The following is a 19,574-nucleotide window of genomic DNA, read 5'->3' as shown; positions in this document are numbered from 1 at the left end:
CTTTGAAAATCACATCCTATTCAAATTTTTAATTATCTGTAAATGTAGTCATCTGTGCTTCTCAAAATGTGATTTTTATCAACTTCCTAAAATAATTGCCAATGTCATTTTTTGTCAAGAAAAAGTAAGATCACCAGGTCTTTTTTTTCTAAAGATCTTATAAAAACAAATCACTTTTGGCAAAAAATGACTGAGCCCCTTATTTTAGGAAGTTGATAATAGTAATATCACCTTAATAAATAATAAAGCTATTTTTTATTTTGTTCAATTCCGAATGAATATTAATACTAATTAATATTAATAAATTAATGATTAATACTAATAAAATAATACTTATTAATACTAATTAATCAATCTTAATTGATTAATATTGATTAATAAATCAATTAATAGTAAGTAATTGATTAATTAGTAGTAAACAGATCAATATATTCTGTAATATATTTATTAATATTTAATGAATAAATAGTAATTCATTAATATTAATTAAACATAACATTAATTGATTAACAGTCACTGATATTAATATTATTAGCAACATGATTAATAACATTTGATTTTATGTTGATGTTTACAAGCATTACCTAGGATTTACAAGAAGACCTTCATTTGTTTAAGCTGACGGTCTCAATCATTTGTTGATTTTGTTGCTATAAAACCACATGATAACAAACATGTAGAAGAATTTTCCTGTAACCACTACCTTGATTGTTTAATTCACCATGAACGCTTAGCTGTGCTTGCGTACACATCGTTTGGAAAGTCCAGCGTCTTACAAGCCGATAAGTCTAATCATCACTGGAAAAGGCTTTGGGGTTTTAATAGAACTATTACAAAAAGAGAAAAAAAAATATTTTAGTTCCTCTTATCCAGCATTCTGGCTTTATATTGATAATATCCAGTGTAATCCAGCGAGCAACTTTCTTATTTACAGAAAAATGACAAGAAGGTGTTAAGGCGCCACCGTACCGACAACTTTTACCAGAGAACTATGTCCTGTATATCACCCAGTGGATGCCCTAAAATACCACTCATAAGAATCTTTCCCATGCATCCCATGATGTGCCAACCTTTAGTCTTGGGAGTGACTGAAGTTGCGGGAAGGATGTTTCAAATGTGCAGGTCTGCAACCTGTTATTCATAAAACAGTACTGAAAGTGAATAGTTGGTTTTGTTTTGTCAGCTTTGGTTTGTATTGTTTCCTTGTCGTGTGAACAAGCTCTTCGGATGTTTGTGGTTGCTGAGGTTGAGAGGGACCTGTGATATCATCTCTGAGAATATATCAAAAGGAAAAAAAAAAAAAACTCAGGTACTCAAGATATAAAGTTCAATCTATTATTACTGCAAATTTATTCACCATATTAAGTGATACTAAGCTGCTATATCTGGGCAGAAACCAGAAACCACAGATGTAAAAATGTTATATCGAACTGTTAGAAACTTTTTTATTTATAGCAATATAAAATGAGTTGTTTGGTCCCTGAAAAAAAATTACTAAAGCAATCAAGATGTAGGAGATGCATATAAAATCCCCTGTGATTTCATAATTGTTAATCATGAAACATTTTTACTTGCTGCGATAATACACATCATGATTTTATTTTAGAAATTTTCATCAGCCTCACATTCATTAATTTCAATCTCACAAAATGTTTGCAAGGAATCTCAGTTATAAAAAGTTGCTACAATTCTGAATCATACGTAGTGCTCTAAATGTACAGAATTTATTTTTCATCTGTCATTGGTTTGGTCTTAAGAAAAACAACAAGGAAGTAGAAAGAAGGAAGTTACTAAATTTAACCATTCCAGTGTTAAAATGCAGTTTATTAAATTATATATCTGGTCTACTGAAAAGTGTATTTATTGAGAAAAGGAAACTAGTGAAGAAGCAAATCTTTGGTAAATGTATTTTTTCACTTGTCATATTTTGTTTCATGCTGAAATCACAGAGGACTTGCACTTCAACTTGGACTTTAAGACCTATTAATAACTACTTAGACATGATTTATTTGACCCGTTTATGTTCACCAAACACATATCATGGTCAAATATTACTATTATGTTCGTACACAAATAATGTCTAAAAAAAAACTAAAATAATCTATCAATTACATGAGTCCAAAGTAGCAACTCTGCCAAGCCCAGTGGCTTGAACCTAAAATTAAATAAAAATACATAAAAGCTGTGAAAATATTAAGAAAATGCTAAGCAGCATTTGTGAAGCTTTACCATAAAGTACTTTTGAATATTAACAATATTATGGACATTTACTTAATCAATTGCTTAATTAACAATATTTCTTTCTTCAGACAACCCAACTTTAATTTTATTACAAATATGTTTGAAGAATCTCAAAGTCATAACAAGGTAGGTTATGTTTGTTACAAACTTATAGCATTATTCTTGGTTATTCACCGTCCCTGTAAACTCAAGAAATAATGTCATGCAGCTTTGTTGCCATCTTGTGGAATTTTAAGCGTACAGCACTTGTGACTTATGAGCAGAAACTAACAAATAAATAACAAACAAACAAAAAAAAATGCTAAAGAAAAAAAGAAAAAAAATTAATTATGAACTTTTATTCAGAGCAAAGTCGAGGAAAAACACGCTTATAAAGAGCTGGTGGCAGTCATAAATAGGCAGGAGCCTTAATCACCTGCAGCTGCGGCTATATCTTTAGTGGACTGAAGGCCCACTATCTTCAAAAGGTGTCTTAGAATGGGTCGCAACCTGCGATGAATCGTATCCTGGTGGCTCATAATTTTTTTTATTCACTTTCCACGTTTACAGAAGGTCGGCTGGACTACAGCTGGGGTTCACGAGCAAGCAGCCCACAATCTTTGGTCATAGCAAACTTGGGGGGGGGGGTGGTAGTCCAGCCTCAGCTGTCGGCCACAAGGCAGCAGCAAAGCTCAGCAGAGTGCTCTACCAAGTCCAAGGACTCTGAAGTGCTTTACACCTTTCATTCACCCATTAATTGCTGAAGGTAATCTACATTGTTGGCACAGCTGCCCTGACACAGCCTGGTGGAACCAAGGCTGCCATTCAGTCAGCGCCACCAGGCCCTCTGACCACCACCAGCAGGCAAGGCAGGTGAAGTGTCTTGCCCATGGACACAACTGAAATCAAACCAACACCCCAATGGTTACAGCAGAAACTCATTGCCCCATTCAATCTTATAGACTACACCACAGAATTTCCTGGGTAATCATGTAAAGATAAAATATTTAGTCACATTTTTTTATTGTGCAACATGTAATATAACACTAACCTCCTGCCAGTTTATGGGCCTTGGTATAAATTGCTATATCAATTTATTTAGCATTGGATTCCCTTGAAACCACACAGAGAGAGAAGTGTACATGTAAAGAATGCATTGTTTGCATCACAGATACAAACAACGCATCTCTGACAAGAGCAAAGATTCATCTGCAGTAACTTGATACTGACTCGTGTCAATTTAGAAGACATCCAGACATGCTTTTAAGGGCCACTTCCTGCCATTACAACCCACAACCTAATCACGCAGTCACTTTATCGATTACCTTTGCTAAGGCTATGATGTAACACAAAATGCTGGCTTCAACATTGCCAGTAAAACGACCCCATACAGATTTAGCTCCTTTCTTCTTCTTTTTTCTGGGCAAAATTACAAAAGCATGTGCAACGCCGTTGTATTTTGTAAAATTCAGAAACTGTCCAATGAGTAGTGTTGTTTTTTGTTTTGTCCCCCACCCGCCTCCCCCCATCAGTAAAAGGACATCATGTTGTGCTTTGTATCGACGTCGCAAGTGGATCAACGCATTGCACTGCGCTGACCCAGCTTGACCCACAAGTGAATACTAAACCTTATTGCAAATGGATCTTAGTTGCGCTCTTGCCAGAGAAGAGTTTTAGACCATTTGCTACGTCAGCGTCACAGACAGCTTGACCCCCGCCCTTTTTCTTTTTTTTTCCTACGGGAGGGCGTGTACGCTGTCCGTGGTCCTGAAACAATCCCACACCTCTTCTCGACATGACTTTCCTCACGCTGTTTTGGATTTGAAGACCATTTTTCTTTGTTTCCACGAGTCCAATTCTCGATTAGGAATTATGTCCATGAGTGGGTTTACGACTTACCAACACACTGAACGTCTGATACGTCGGAAGGACTTCTGAGTACAATAAAAAGTTAAAGTCGGGCTTGTTGGAATAGTGTGTTTGTGAGAAGAGAAAAAAAAACTATAGGCTGATTGCCAATTGTTGAGAACTTAAGGCTCAAACTCAGAAGCTTTAATCTGGTCGCTTTGTTTTTCCTCTGGGCATGCGGTGACTTGTTGGTTCTCTATTTCTATGTTTCAATCCAGGAATCTTTCGACGCATCGTTCATCCACTCCTAAATTTTTAGAGCTTGAGAGTTTTTTTTATTTTGTTTTGTGTTTTTTTTATTGTTTGTTTTGTTGTTGTTTGTTTTGTTTGTTTGTTTTTTTGTTGTTTTTTTTGGTTCCGATCCCAACAGATATGTCTTCCAACAGATGCGGAACACTGATCGTTTTCAGTGTTTGCCTCCTCACCCGCACACTTGTTTCCTCGATCCGAAGATGCGAACTGGGCATCTGCAGGGACGACCAGATCTGCTGTAAAAACACAACGTTCGGCTCTTGCTGCAAAACTCACGTGGACAAGACTTACTACAACATCGCCATGGTCACCCGGAAACTTTCCGGGGTGCTCATCATGCTGCTCCTCTTCGCCCTGGGATACTTTATCCAGAGGATGCTGTGCTCCAAATCCAGGCAGCACAGCCCGCCGCTAAACGGACAGCCGCCGGTCACCCTCTCACAAGAAATGCTCATGGAGAGCTGTTCGCGGGACACCTTGGCTGATCCACCTCTAGCTTCTGCTGCAGCTGTGACTCTGCCCACATATGAGGAATGTCGAGATCTCCCGACTTACGAAGAGACCATTAAGGACGGAAGCAAAGGACGAGCGGGCCCCTCCAGGATGAACGACGCGGACATTGTTTGAACATGCTTGAACTTTCATTATTTGTGATCTCCTGCTAATGTTTCTATTTTATGACTTAAACTGCTTACTTTATGAATTCACCGCATTCCCTCGTCTGACCATTGCTGACATAATTTGCTTGTTTACTGATCAGAGTAAAATAAGTTGAGAAATGCGAATGTTTCTCCCCCGTGGCTTTTGTTGGAACATTTCCAGAAGGGCAAGTGTAACACACGTCTGTTTGAAGTTTAAATAATGTAATTCTTGATATTGCGTTATTAAGCAACGATTCGAATACCGGCTCCAGCTAGAAATAGTTGGTGCTAAAACAATATTTCAGTACTATGATTTAACTTCCGATTAAAAATTAAAAAGATAAAAATTAAACAATAAAATGTGAAATATATTTTAATCAGTATTTCTGAGCATAAATTGTGTAAGATATCTTATCAAAACATTGCAATAAAGTAAGAACATTCAAACTGATTTTTATTTTGTATGTTTACTCAACTAAGTTAGTTACATTTAACCTCATTTTCCCATTCTGGTATCTATTTCTACAGTAAAAACGAGACAAAACAAGGTTAGGTTTCTCCGTCCAGTAAGACTATGTTTCAATGTAGTAATAAACATATTTCTAATACATTGCACACAGAAGAGAATTACTTTTTTTAAATTTAACCTGTTTTGCCCTATTGAGATAACAGATCTCGTTTACAAGCCTGGACAAGACAGCAGCAGCATAGTGCAATAAGATTTCACAACAGAGTGGTAAATTAATAAAGGTCTGGAAACACTTTCACACAGACTCAGCTACCACAACTTTAAATTAATTAATCAGAATTTTTTTTTTTTTTTGCCGATGCGGTTAGTCCAAGATTTTTCCAAGCATCAGATGTCGAAAACCCAAAAGCTTTCTTTTGCACTTCATACGCTTGGAATGACCGTTTTCAAAAATGTCCATTGAAGAATGAATGTACTTTCATATTTCAAAAGGGCTGTTTAAAGAGCATCCAGAACCAGCAAGGTGGACATAACGACCACTGACGATATCCGTCCACTTCTGGCTTCTGTCGAACACCAATGAAAACGTCTAGGAGAAATCGTATAATCAAAACAAAGTAATTGATGTAATTATAATCGAACCACTGTGAAACATGACTAGAAATGCAGGACGCTTAAAAAGTAACTTATTATGCCATGCATTTTTGCAGTGTATATCCAGTGAACTCCACAGAACAATTATTTGCATAATATGACCGCTAAGTTTGCTGTTGGCGGAAATAAGTTAGAAGTGGTACATATCTGACATGATAAGCTTATTGTTTGCTATTCGATCGCAGGTAGTGCACCCTATCCTTGATATTGTCTTTGACCGCTCCAGTCTCAGAGGGGAGTCTGACCATTTGAATCACTCGCCTAAAAGCCTCCTCGACTCCGAACCCCGTCGAAGCGGAGCAAGGCTGAACGAGCCAGTCCCGACCCGCGCACATCCTCCTCATGTTGAACCTGTCCTTCATCTCGGTGACGGTCAGCGCACCGCTCACGTCCTGCTTGTTGGCGAGCAGAACGACCGGGCAGCCCCGCAGATGGTCGCTGCGCAGCGCCCTCTCCATCTCACTGCGCGCCTCGTCCATGCGCCCAAAGTCCGAGGCGTCCACCACGAACACGACGGCCGCCGCGTTTTGGTAATAGTCCTGCCAGTGTTCGCGCATCTTGTCCTGACCACCGACGTCCCACACGGTCACGGCGATGTTCTTCCTGTTTTTTCTGGCGTCCAACATCTCCACGTTAAAGCCGATCGTCGGGACGGTGGAGACGCTAGCGTTGTGCTTCAGTTTGTAGAGAAGAGTGGATTTTCCAGCGTTGTCCAGGCCCAGAAGAAGGACTTGAACCTGTGGTTTGGAGATCGGGTGGCCCATGGCGGTGTGAATTCACACAGACTCTTTAGTGGTATGAGGGGCAGCCGCATAACCGGCCTGGTGTCATGTTTGCATAATGCGTTGCCCGGAGTTTAATAGATAAGCTATTATCTCTGTGCTGACTATGATTCACTGTACACTGATAAGTTGCGGAAACGGGGGCAAAGTTTCGACCTATCCTTCATTTAGAGTCACACGATTTTTCCACCAACCAGAAATAGTTTTATTCTTGACCACGTCTCTTTCAAATGTAACCATTTAGCTTACATGCTGCTAAACCTATGACTAAAAATAGCCATTTAGACAGGATATTTTTATGGGAACATTATGAAGGGATGGGTGATTAGGTATTTGTTTAACAGGTAGTGACGGTTGTTGAATAAATAAATGACATCCTACCATCCTCTTTGTGGTCATAAAAGCAGAATATTCCTTTTTGAACTTCACAAATCGAAACTGTGTTTTGAACAATTGCAATGTTTTGAAGATATCTTACATAATTTATGTAATAATTCAAGTTTGAGCGCCCTGAATATAAAAGCTTTTATACTTTCCTGTATCTGTTGTGTTCGAAACACCTGAACAAGCAACTGAACGTTCCCATTTCTCACAACAAAATCGATAAGGATTTTATTAACTTTAAATTATGTTTTAGAAAATGTATGCAACAGAACAAGACTTCAACTCAGCAGTTAAAGTGTATTTGAAACCACAAAAGTAAAAAAAAAAAACCCACCAGATTCCATCAAAAAAGAAAAAAAAAGTATTTTTATTTATAACTGGAATCAGTAAATATGATGCTAATTTCAGCAATTATAGCACTGTTGGTGTGCAGACATATCAAACAGCCCTTTGGGGGTAAACAAACATCTCTCTTCTGCCCCTCCGTGTCAGAAAGTACTATAGTTAACACGTGACTGAGACAATAAATTTACAATTTTTAACAATTTAAAAATCCACTCAACTTAATGACAAATCCAAGTAATCATTAAATATTTTAAATATAAGCAATATTTGACCATCATGATACAAGACTATAAGTCTTTACGCCTTCCCCTGATTGAGTATAAATCAAGTTGCATTAGGCAATTAAACTTAAATCAAGTGTGGAAAATGTTATTCATGGAGTCTGTGTACTCAAAACAACAGACGCTAAAATGTTCAATGTAGACACTGGTGTCAGACACACCACATCTTTCAGTAAGAACAATTTTAAAAATAATTTAAAAAAAACATATGCACAAATAATAAATAAAGTGAAAAGAAATGTGGTCAGACTTAAAAAAATGCACTAGTTCTAATTCTCAATGTTTTACATTCAAACTAAAATATCAAGACATAATAAATACAAATCAGTTGCATTTATTTTTTTCATTTTCAGTGCTCTAGCAATGAACATAAATAAATAAAAAGGAGAGAAAAATAAATAAAGCTCAGGTCAGACTTTGGAAGGTTCTACAGATACACATCCCAATCAAAGTGGTTCAAGCACTTTATCAGACTTGACTTCTCTCGTTGCTTTGACTTCTTTAATTTTACTCAAACGATTGTATCCATTGCAAAATCTAATGGATCAATGTAGATGAGCAACACATGGCAGTACACATGTAACACCGAGTTTGTAAACGCAGGCTTCTGCTTGCTCAGCATAACCCACAGTTACACTTAAATCACTGCAGTGATCGGTGTACAACCTCCTCCCCAGAGACTAGCAGGCCTTCACGCCCGCCCCGCTCCACAAGCTGCGGTGTGTAGCTGAGCATCAGCTTTAGGGAACCCAAATGAAAGGAACCTTGAACAGGAAGGTATTCAGTCACGGCTCGACTGATTCTTCCGGTAAAAATCCATGGCGCTCCATTGTTCGAATTCTCTTCCCATCAGGATCTGGTCCATTTTTCCCTCGGCTTCACCCAGACGCCACCAGTTGGGTTATCCATCACGTACACCAGTCCCTCTGTGTCACGGCGACTCAGAGGCCAGGAGTGGGCTGAGGAGTTCTCCGTGGTCCGGGCAGAATGGCGTAGACATCTCATCGGAGACGGCACCTTCCTCTGAATGTGAACGACGGAGGACGGAGTAGGGGATGGATCCATTTTCAGGCTCATGTCTTCTGGACAACAGCGGTAGAAAATAACGCGGGCTTCGACAGAGGCTTTGGATTCGTGTTGCCCCATGCTGGTTGAAAACTCACGTGACTTATTGACGGCTCCCAAAATGAAGTAAATGTTGTTCTTTCTTCCCACAGGCACTCTTCCCTCTGTTGTCAATACCCTTCTGTTCTTTCGCTTATATTTGCCAAGTACACACGGGAAAGTAAAGTGTTCCGGTAACACTGAAGTGTGACACATTTTGCTTATAGGGCTGTTTGACACCAATGCGGGGGGAGCGGGAGGGGCGTGGGCATTGCAATAAGATCATGTTCAAGCTATATTAAGTCAGTCCACCTGCTGCACGCCGTCTCCGACCTTGAGTCAGTGGTGCCACCAAGGGGGACAATGTCCACCCCTATAAATAAATATGAAAAGGCTTGTTCCAGTTATTTTTTTCCATGGTACAGAGTACAGTGACCTGTGAAAGTATTCACCTCCTTTAGATTGTTCTGCGTTTTGCCACCTCTCAACCTGGAATTAAAATGGAATATTTTAGGATGCGCATAATTTCATCCACACAAAAACTACAACTTTGAACATTTCACTTTCTTCTTTTTTGAGTTTGCTTCGTTTGATGCGTCACCCCAAGACTGCTATCCATTTGCCTTCCCTTGCCTTCTCATTTGGGCCCCCTTACAAAACTTACTGAGGTGCTGGAAGAGGTATTAGGAGTTGTGTACTCTCCTTTCAGGGCGACTTATCTTGCACAGATGACATTGAGAAGAAGCTATTTCTAACCCAACGGGAGCATAGCTGGTGCGGTCCGACAAGCTCATGCGTTTCCCAGCTTTAGCTCACCAGTAGTGACTCATGTAGGAGCCACAGTAAACTGACCGATTTACAACCATGTGTTTATTTAGACACAGCGTCCTTGTTATGAGCACACAGCTCATTCAAATTCCAGAAAAGGTGATGAAAAGCACAACAGGATGGCTTTATCTGATGACAACTGCTTATGTTTTCATGTTTCGTGCTCTTGAGCAAGGTACTTAGAACTAGCAGGTTCTAAATACCTGTGATCTTGCACGTGCTTTTTATCTTGCCACGTGCGAGATAAAGACATGTATACAAACACTGATATGTAAAGTACTAGAAATGATTTTTTTTCTGGCTTCTGGTATTACAGATTTGCTAAAAGATGCATATTTTATATAGATGAGCATGGTTTAAATACTCAGAATTCAAACTTCTCAAGAGTAAAATGTTTTTATTGTAAACTTCTACTGAGGTACAGAAGGACAGAGATTAAACATACAGTATGCAGATCTTCTCGATCTGCCAGAGACATCCAAAACTCAATAAATAAGGCATCAGGTAACCTGTTAAATAACAATAATAATAAAAAAAAAATAGCTCTTATGGTTGCACTCAGATGATAACATAGTCATGGTTTACAGTGTAGGAAGTGAAAGCAGTAGTAAATCAAGTGTGGCTTACAGGAACTTTCTCTGACATGTCGCTGCTGCCCGTGAAGTCAGCTGCATTGCTTCATGAGCATATCCGCTTCATTACCAGCAGCATTCCCTTTATAGGCAAGGAGTTCACGATGAATCATCATTTAATTTGTTTCATCACCCAAAGTCTTGTGTGCTCATCTGGTCAAAAACTGCGCGCTATGACAAACACTTTAAGTACAGTACTTTGTTCATCAACAATGAGATGGTGCAGATGGTGAAAACATTGAAAAGATGTAGATTTTTATGTTTTACAAACATAAAAACCTTTCAATATTCCTAAGGGTAGTGTTACTATTGGCTGATATGTCCAAATAACCATTAAAAATTGCGAGCACTCTGAAAAATCATTTTGTTTTCCCAGCTTTTAAGTGCATGTTTAATAAATGAACTAGGCATTTTGGCCATAATTTCAATTTGAGTATCACCCACCTTCTGCAGACTTGAAAGAGTTAAAACAATCTGAAGGGGGGGGGGGGGGTCATTTTCTTGAAATTAGATTTCAGTAGGGGTCATTCTGCAAAGGAAAAGGAGAAGGAAAATTGACGGAAACCTTTTAAACAACTCCATCAAAGCCTGTTCACAGAAGAAAAAAAAATCCCATTTACATCGATGATCTCAGCTTTGCAAATCCTTTTTGGCGGTCACTTCCAGGAAAATCAACAACATACACATTAGCGAGAAACAACAGCCCAAATGTGGATCAGCTGACACAAAACAACCAACGTTTTTTTTTCTTTTTTTTTCTTTTTTTTTGTTGTGACAAAACTAATGTTGAAGTCAGGATCATCAAGAACTTCTGCCATGCTGTTTTTAATCCAGCCTTGAATGCATGTGTATCTAAAGAATGCATCTTACATGGGTCTGAACAGATAGAAATGTAGTGTATTTTGTGAAAAATCAGAATGTGTTACACCTATGTAGTATGTGTGCGTGTGGTTTGAGGCAGCCCCACTTTGTATAATCACTGTTTCCTTTTCATTCCAGTTTTTCAAGACTCTCTGAGAACGGAGGCACACTTCCCTATAAACTGCCCGCAAGTGTCATAAAGTGGTCAAATGATTATTAGCCGAAATAATTAGAGCAGCTCCAGAGCAGCTGGAGTCACTTAAAACACTCAGCTGATGCAATCAAATCTTCTTCAGCCTAGAAAGAGTGTCTGCATATTGTAGGTTGAAATGTTACAAATGACAAACGATAGCAACAAACGATAGTATAATTGTTTTATGGACTTGGTGAAATCTTAGATTACATATTAGGATAAAAAAAAAAAACTAAGATTATTTAAAAATAATCATATGCAAATTCTATTTTGTTTGAAAAAAAAAACAACAATTAGCTATTTAATTTTTCATTTCAGAATTTTACACTTTTTTTTGACTACTTTTTTGGAAGACAGCTTACAGATGTAGAAACATGTGCTTCTTAAGAGTTCGATAAGTAAAGGACCTCTAAAGTCACAGCAGGAGCGCTGTGTCGTCTGACGCCCTACCGGTCGTGTCGACAGCTTATTTATTAGAATCCATGCAGTTCAGCATGCATTAATGCTGAATGCATGCTGAGGGCAAGACTGTCAACACTAAACGGGAACCATTCAAGTATGCAGGGGGTAAGTTTCGTACACTCAAAGGTTAGATCTGTGCACAGCGTTGCTTCAAGTTAATTAAGTATATTGGATCTGCTGCAGCCTTGTTGTTTAATATGACAAATTGCTTCTGTTCAGTAAGAAAGACTAGATACGTACAATTCAGAGCATCATCGTATTACCACAAGCCCGTGGTTTTGCATTTACAGTTTTAGCACCTTCCTATAGTAACACAGTTTCTCCTAAAAGCATCCCGTAAAAAGCTCCCAGTGGAGTTGTACTGTCCATGTGCAATTTACAGTAAACAGAAGTAAAGCAGTCACAGTCTGGTATGTGCTGGTTAAGAGAAAATCCCCTGTGTCTGTAGTAGTTCTGTACTTACTCTGCACTTATGTTCTTTTTTTGTTTTTTGTTTTTTCAAGAATTGATCATTCATACAAAGGTTAGTTACAGTATGTTTAAATGTCCTTTTCTGAATAAATTGACAATTGAAAAACAAAGCTTTGTTCTTACATGAGGAAATTTATGTGTCGACTTGTTATAGGTACACACCTCAGCTTTCCTGTAACCTTCCTGCTGCATCCAGACGAGGGGTTAAAAAAAAAATCCTTCTGATCACAGTGTGAGCTCCCCAGACCTACACACCGGCCTTGCTACTGCCCCCGGCTCCGCTTTTAAACTTTACCACCATGACTGTGATGTTGTCGGGGCAACCGCGGTAGAACGACTGGAGCACGATGCTCTTGGCGCCGAAGTGAGGCTCGTCCAGGCGCTCGCGGACGAAGCGCACTGCCTCCTCGTTACTGAAGGCGTCCCAAAGACCGTCAGACGCCAGGATCATGAACTCAGGCTGCAGTTTGTCCAGGTCAAAGGTCATTATATCTGGGTCGGGAATGACCACGTTGAGGTTCTTGAGAGGGTAGTCGCCCAAGGAGCGAGACATGGCCAGGATTCCCTGAACTCGCCAGGATCCGTTAAAACTGATGAAGCCGCCTGCAGGTAAACATTAGTACAAAGTTATTTCAGAAAAAAATGTCTACTTCTGTTTTCAAAGAGCTATTAAAACAAATCGTGATGTTGTGATTATGACCACGAAATGGCTTAGCTGTTTTGCAACAAATAATAATAATAATAATAATAATAATAATAATAATAATAATAATAATAATAATAATAAAAGACCATTTGAGCAAAAGTCTAAGTACTTTGTAAAAAAAAAAGAAAAAGAAGTCTAATGAGATAAACTGATATCTAGTCTTGAGTTAAAGTGGGTAAAAGTTCTTAAAAAAAAAACTGAACTATTTTACAGATGAAATGGCCACCATAGATATTCCTAAATGACCTAATACATTTTAGGAAAAACTGGGAAAAACTTGAATAGAAATATCGAAGCTGCATTACATAATCAAAATGCAGAATTCGCTGAGATATGAGTGTGTAAATTTATTTATTTATTGTCCGATGCAGTATATTTTAACAGAATGCTATTCTGGATTCCCCCTGTAGATGGCAACAAAGAACACTAAAATCACACCGAAGGGTGTTGCAGTAGATTATGTTGGATGCATTGCAGCACTGCCTCAGCATGTACCTGCTCTCTTGATCCTCTTGCGCTCTTTCAGCTGATATGGCTTGTGGTCGTGCGACAGTGCGACGGCGTTCCCGTCTTTGTCGCACAACACTCCGCGAGAGTCTCCGACGTTGGCCACAGTGAGCTCTCTGTCTGACAGCAGAGCCATCAGGCACGTTGTACCTGAACGAGACGTTCAAAGGGAACGACAGAAACCAGAACATGTTTAAAAATCACATCATAAAAAAAAAAATCAAATATTTAAAATGTACTCAATATCTTGTTTTAGTAATTGAAAAATATTGTTGCTAAGAGTAAATGTATTTTCGTTTTACAAAAAAAATTATCTGAAAAGTGTATTTGCATCTTTTCCTGAAACTTTCCCTACAGGGTGTGTTTAGGATTTTTTTTTTTTTTTACCAGAGATTGTTCTAGAGTATGTGATAAAAAAGAAAAAAAATAAATTATTGCGCCAAAAGTTTATCACAGTTTATCACGGTTTCTCCCTTCACTGGGCTGCTGCGGTTCACGTTAATTTATCCCCCTCCCTCCGTCCCTCTGGCCGCCCGCCTCCCCCTCCCGACCTGCTTCATCATGGTTGGCGGAGAGCTTGTCCAGCATCTCCCGATCCACAGCCAGGATGCGCTGCTCAAGAATGCTGGCGTAAGAGACAGCGCTCTCCCTCTTCTCCCTCTCAAAGGCCTGCAGCTGCTGCCTCAGAGACTCAGGCAGGTGGGCCTTGGCATAATCAGCTGCAGCCTGCGGCAGACAGGAAGCCAAAGGAACACAAACAGACCCACAGTGGCGATTAGAGATACGACAAGAAAGTGGAGGCACAGACAGAGCAGAGTTGTGCTATGCGTGGATGCCGTCAGTGAGCTCAGAAATGCCGTGCATGTGACGGAAATACGCACAAAGAGAACAAGGTTTGCTTTGACTTGATTTTGCCAGATTTTTGTCAGAACTTTATTATAAACTGAGCTGACATGTTTTTCTATGAGTCTCTGGGTATAGTTTTCCCATATGCCATTAAGCTGCGCTGAGCAAGCAGCCAGTCTGAGCTGAATCATTGAACAGCCTCCTCATCCTGCACAAACATCTACTTACTTGCTTCTTCCCTCGGTTTTCCTGCTAGAATTTTCTTTAGACCAAAAAGTACAATTAACCATCTTAATTCCTCTCTTTTATACAGTCAATGTGTCTTACAAGCAGATGATTAAAAATAATTTCACATTATTCTTGGAGCTGCTTTCTGATGTGGCGATGTGCTTAAACAGTTTCCAGCAAATATGACCTTTCATGTGACGTTTGCTTTGAATTTCTATTTTCAGAAGTAAAGCTTCACTTGGCAGTGACTTGACTGCGCGCAGCACAAAAGACAGCCACAATGCTGCAGCGAAGTTACAGTGCTAACGATCGCAGCACCCCTCTCTTCAAACAGTTTGTCGTCATGCAGAATGTGAGATTGCAAATCCGCTGCAGCAAAGGTGTGTGAACCAGAGGAGAGGTATTAGGCCCGAGATTACGAAATTTTAGATAGAAACAAAATCCTACTTAACATGGGAGAAACATCATCACCTTTCTGCCCCTCCCCCTCGCCTCCCGTTCTGCTGAAAGAGTACTTGCGCATTATTTAATTGGATAGAGTGGTACTCTTGGCGACTGGATGAGGAAAAGAGCTTAAAGTGCTGTTTTCCATTTGCAGCAAACAGCAAAAAAAGAAGAAGAAGAAGAAAAAAACGGCAGGATTAATGCAGTTGCAAACCTTTTTAATAGCCAAAAGATTTTTACTGCTGTTGTATTTAATTAGTGAATGTAAAATATGGGAGCCGTGGTATTAAAAGTGGACTGATGTGTAGCCTGGGTTTCTTGCTGACATCACTGTTATATCAAAATGGCTTTGCTCCTCTCTCAGCCTATGGCTATAAACTTGAATTTGATAGAGCAAAGTTGTAAACGTGTGTGTGTGTGTGTGTGTGTGTGTGCGTGTTTCCACAACATCAGTCTCTGTAAATCAAGCTGTGAAAGCAGCAGCAGCTAGTGCTGACTTTCATTTTCAGGGGCACAACTCATGATTCAATGAATACAGCAGGGGAGGGAGAAACACAGACATGTCTAAAGAAAAAATGTTCTTTGTATTTTCAGGCCTGGGACACAACACACTGGTCTATTTCTCCTCATATGGCTCTGCAGGAGCATCACTATGTTCAACATAGTTTCTATGCATTCACAACTGATTCCAAAGCAGGAAACTGTCTTGATGCTTAAGAGGAGATAAGTGGAAAAATATATGGAAAAATGGGTAAGCAAGTACATGCATACAAAAATATGAAGTAAACAACAAAAAGTAACCTGACATAAAACAATAGCTGCTGCTGTGAGATATTGCCATTGAGGGCGGGAGGGGTGTCAGACTGATAAGAGCAACAAATATTATATTAAATAAGAGCTACAAACAAAAGTTTGTAGGAATACAATAAACAGAGAAGTCCAAATGAGCAAACACCAACTACACTGTCTGTTGCCACAGCATGTAGGACGGGCGCATCTGACATTTCTTGTAAACCAGACAAAAGACCATACAAACGCTCCATTTCCAAGATTTAAACTTAAATAGCCATTAAAAGTAAAGTTTTATTTTTTTTTAATATGTAAGCAATTGGACAGTGACCAGAAATGGAAACTTTCAGGTTGACTTCAGCAGTTCCTCCGGTGTGTTGAAGGAAAAAATTGCACTAAATTTTGTCACTGAAATGACACTAACAACATTAAAAAATTTTTAAACCGCGTTATTTTTTTCCACAAATATCAAAATCTCATACAATAAAATGCACTCATTCATTTATCTTAAGCCTGAGAATTAAAAGTAAGTGGCAGGTTCTCTGAAACTGACAGGAGGTTTTTCTATTTATATTTCTAAGGTAGATATTTACAACTAATCATTTTCCAAACGGCCGTGCAACATTTGCAACTCTAACAAGTTTTATTTAGCTAGAATGAGGTCAACAATTGGTTAATGCGTCATACCTATGCAGTAACAAGTCATGCGAGCCTGAACACTGCAGTATGGATGTGTTGTGGAAGGAGACTCAAAATTAGCTTTATTCAGTGTCAGTAAGACGTTTAAAAAGGAGGGGAACACACACACACACACACACACACAGTTGACACTCACCATGCTAACTGCTAAAAAAAAATACAGTTTAAGAAATCAACTATAGCAATCATTGTCAAAAGTGCTTCTACTCATTACAGAAATAATTAAATAACACAACTGAAAAGTATAGAAAAATATATCTTGGAATGCTGCTAAAATTGTAACGAGGCTTTTCACAGAGAAACAGAAACTGTTAGGCAAGTTTCTTAAATATTCTCATTGAATTTTACAAACCGATTACGTTACATTTCTTAATATACAGATGCAGTTTTGTTTTCCAAAGACAAAAACAAAACATAGTTCACTTGCAATCCACTTGCAGGAGAAACTGTGACAGAATCAATCACTATACAAGTTTAACTGTTTATTATTTTTGGTATAACGAGTGAGGAGTAAACAAGACTTGTTTCATGCACTGAAAGTCATGTGAAACTAGGAAGTGTTTTCATAGCCAGGCAGGGCTCTCACATTTAATTCAGTTCAGTTTGTTTATAAAGCGTCAATTCACGACAAGGAACTGTGTCATGGAACGACGGGCTCTAAGATTTCAATGTCAGGAAACGTCGACCAGCAAACAGAAACAGAAGCCGACTCTCTTAAATATTTAAGCAGCGTGAAAGCATATTTGTGACGATAATGTTAATTATAAACTTGTTTCTTGTTTGTTGCAGAGAGTACGGGGCTCATAGGATTCATCGTTCAGAGAAGTCTCAAACTACACACTCCCGGTGACAGATGGCGTCTGAAACCAGAGGTCGTCAGGCACAGCATGAGAAAATGCTGACCCTTGACAGTGGAGGGAGTGAATGAGGGACAAAAAGCACACACACATACACACACAGCACACAAAGCTCATTGTTACAACCCTTCAAGTCAACTCCCTGAGAGCCACAGCCATTGTTAGGGTGTTAATACAAGAAAATACAAACAAGGAATAAAAAATAAATAAATAAATAAATAAATAAATAAATAAATAAATGGGGAATGACTGTTTAGTTTTAAAAGTTTATGAAAATCCAAATAGTCAAAGCAAATGATTTTTTGGTTAAAACTTTGTAATTCACAATTTTTCCCCTTACATGAGGAAAATGTTGCCTCCTCACACGAGGAATGTAGTTTCCCTGGCAAAAACTAGGATTTCGTCACATTTTGTCTTCGTTGATTCAGATCGTTGTTAAACTGAAAACAAACGCAACATCCACCGCATCTAAACTCACTGCAGCAGCTGTAGCGAAGCGGGCCTGCCATACAGTACCTCTCCCCCGTGACCGTCGAATATCCCGAATATAGACGGGTGGCTCTTGTTGGTGATGTCGGTGAGCACCTCGAACCGGTCCTCCATGTGATCCCTCCTGCCCTGTATGGAGTACACGGCCACGTTGTTATTCTTGAACTCCCACGTCTTGGAGAACTCCGCATCCAGGACGCTGAGGCCTCCAAGGCGGTCGTTCTGCATCATCTCCGCCACTTTCCCCTTCACCATCTTCACGGCATCCCGGCTGGACTTGACGATGGTTTTCACCTCGTCGGTGTGAAAGAAGTAGCTCCACAGCGCCAGACTGATACACAGCAGGAACAACGTCTCCGGCCTGAGAAGAAAATAGCGCATGATCCGACCCAAAAGAGACAGGAGCGTCATTGTGTCTCCTATCATCACACGCAACCGAACTGCAGTCTGACTACCCCTCCTCTTTTGGCACGGTTCACTCCATCCGCTTCGCGGAGCTGTGAAGAGATTGATTTACTATCACGATGACGGACAAAAACGGAATTTAGGCTCTGAAAACGCTTCTCCGTGGGGTGGCTTCTCCAGCGTCTCCCAAGCGCATTCGCGCACTAATCGGGTGGAGAACCAACAGGCCACTCTGTCGGTGATTCTGACCGATGTCTTGGTCCTATCCTCGGCCCCCTGAACAGCTGCAAAGGAGCTGAGCAGATCTCCCAGGTCCCATCGCTGAATGGCCGAGTTTTTGGGTCAGACGCACATCGGAGAGCGAAATGAGAGTCTCAATGCTGTGACTTGGCGGTGTCCTCCTTTTCCGCCTTTGACCCCTTTTTTTTAAATGTGTATTTAGCCTCCGTATTAATATGATTTTTTTTCACACTACACGCCTCATTTCTTGAAAATTGTCACGAGAAACGGGAGACGATGGGGACACAGCCGGAAGTGGATTGCTTGTCTTAATAAAGCTAAACACGCGACAGAGAAACAATAAGGTCTGGGCAGAGCTTTGCTAGAGAAGCCTTTATTCTGAAAAGACGAATCGGAAGTGGTTTCTACAATGAGCAAAGTGGCCCTAAAGTCCATAGACATAATATAAGGATAGACGCCTCATGGACCGCTCTCGCCTATTGTCGCTGACGAGATTTAGGGCGGCCATCTTGGAGCGGTACTCCACTCCACTCAGCGTTATGTGTTTAGCAGTCACAATGACGTATCAGCGCATTTAATCGATCATAACACACTTTTTTGTTACTGGAAACCATATTCAAACATGTATCACTGCTTCATTTATAAACAACTGTATTTTTAAGTATGTTTTTAACACATAGTTCATCATATTTAAATATGCTTAGTGGCTATAACAATAGAATAGGAATGGAATATTCTGATATTGATGTATGATGAGCCTATTACAAAGCACACAGCCGTTCATAATTTATTTAAAAAATTATTTAGTAATATCAATACATATTTATATAATTATACAACCACAAATCACAAATAAATAAATAATGATTGTGAAACA

General features: G+C 39.4%; 2 protein-coding genes and 1 long non-coding RNA gene across 3 annotated transcripts; 1 reads left to right on the top strand and 2 right to left on the bottom strand.

The window, feature by feature from the left end:
• Positions 1 to 5,378: 5,378 nt before the first annotated feature.
• On the bottom strand, positions 5,379 to 10,841 carry arl14 (ADP-ribosylation factor-like 14). The gene has a single exon (XM_016679112.1). The coding sequence runs from the start codon at positions 6,906 to 6,908 to the stop codon at positions 6,306 to 6,308; it is 603 nt and encodes a 200-aa protein (XP_016534598.1). The 5' UTR covers positions 6,909 to 10,841; the 3' UTR covers positions 5,379 to 6,305.
• A 1,055-nt stretch (positions 10,842 to 11,896) lies between these two features.
• Positions 11,897 to 19,126, bottom strand: ppm1la (protein phosphatase, Mg2+/Mn2+ dependent, 1La). Its single transcript, XM_007566988.2, has 4 exons — positions 18,080 to 19,126; positions 14,252 to 14,426; positions 13,689 to 13,850; positions 11,897 to 13,090 (listed from the first exon to the last, which is right to left on the bottom strand). Exons 1-4 carry the CDS (start codon positions 18,476 to 18,478, stop codon positions 12,735 to 12,737), a joined length of 1,092 nt encoding a protein of 363 aa, XP_007567050.1. The 5' UTR covers positions 18,479 to 19,126; the 3' UTR covers positions 11,897 to 12,734.
• LOC107838030 (uncharacterized) lies at positions 14,433 to 16,242 on the top strand. Its single transcript, XR_001664087.1, has 2 exons — positions 14,433 to 15,154; positions 15,813 to 16,242. It is a non-coding gene; the product is annotated as an uncharacterized LOC107838030 (long non-coding RNA).
• Positions 19,127 to 19,574: the final 448 nt, after the last annotated feature.

This window comes from Poecilia formosa, unplaced genomic scaffold, assembly GCF_000485575.1.
Source record: "Poecilia formosa unplaced genomic scaffold, Poecilia_formosa-5.1.2 Scaffold202, whole genome shotgun sequence".
In the NCBI taxonomy this organism is placed as follows: domain Eukaryota; kingdom Metazoa; phylum Chordata; class Actinopteri; order Cyprinodontiformes; family Poeciliidae; genus Poecilia; species Poecilia formosa.
This window is presented reverse-complemented; position numbering and strand designations above follow the sequence as displayed.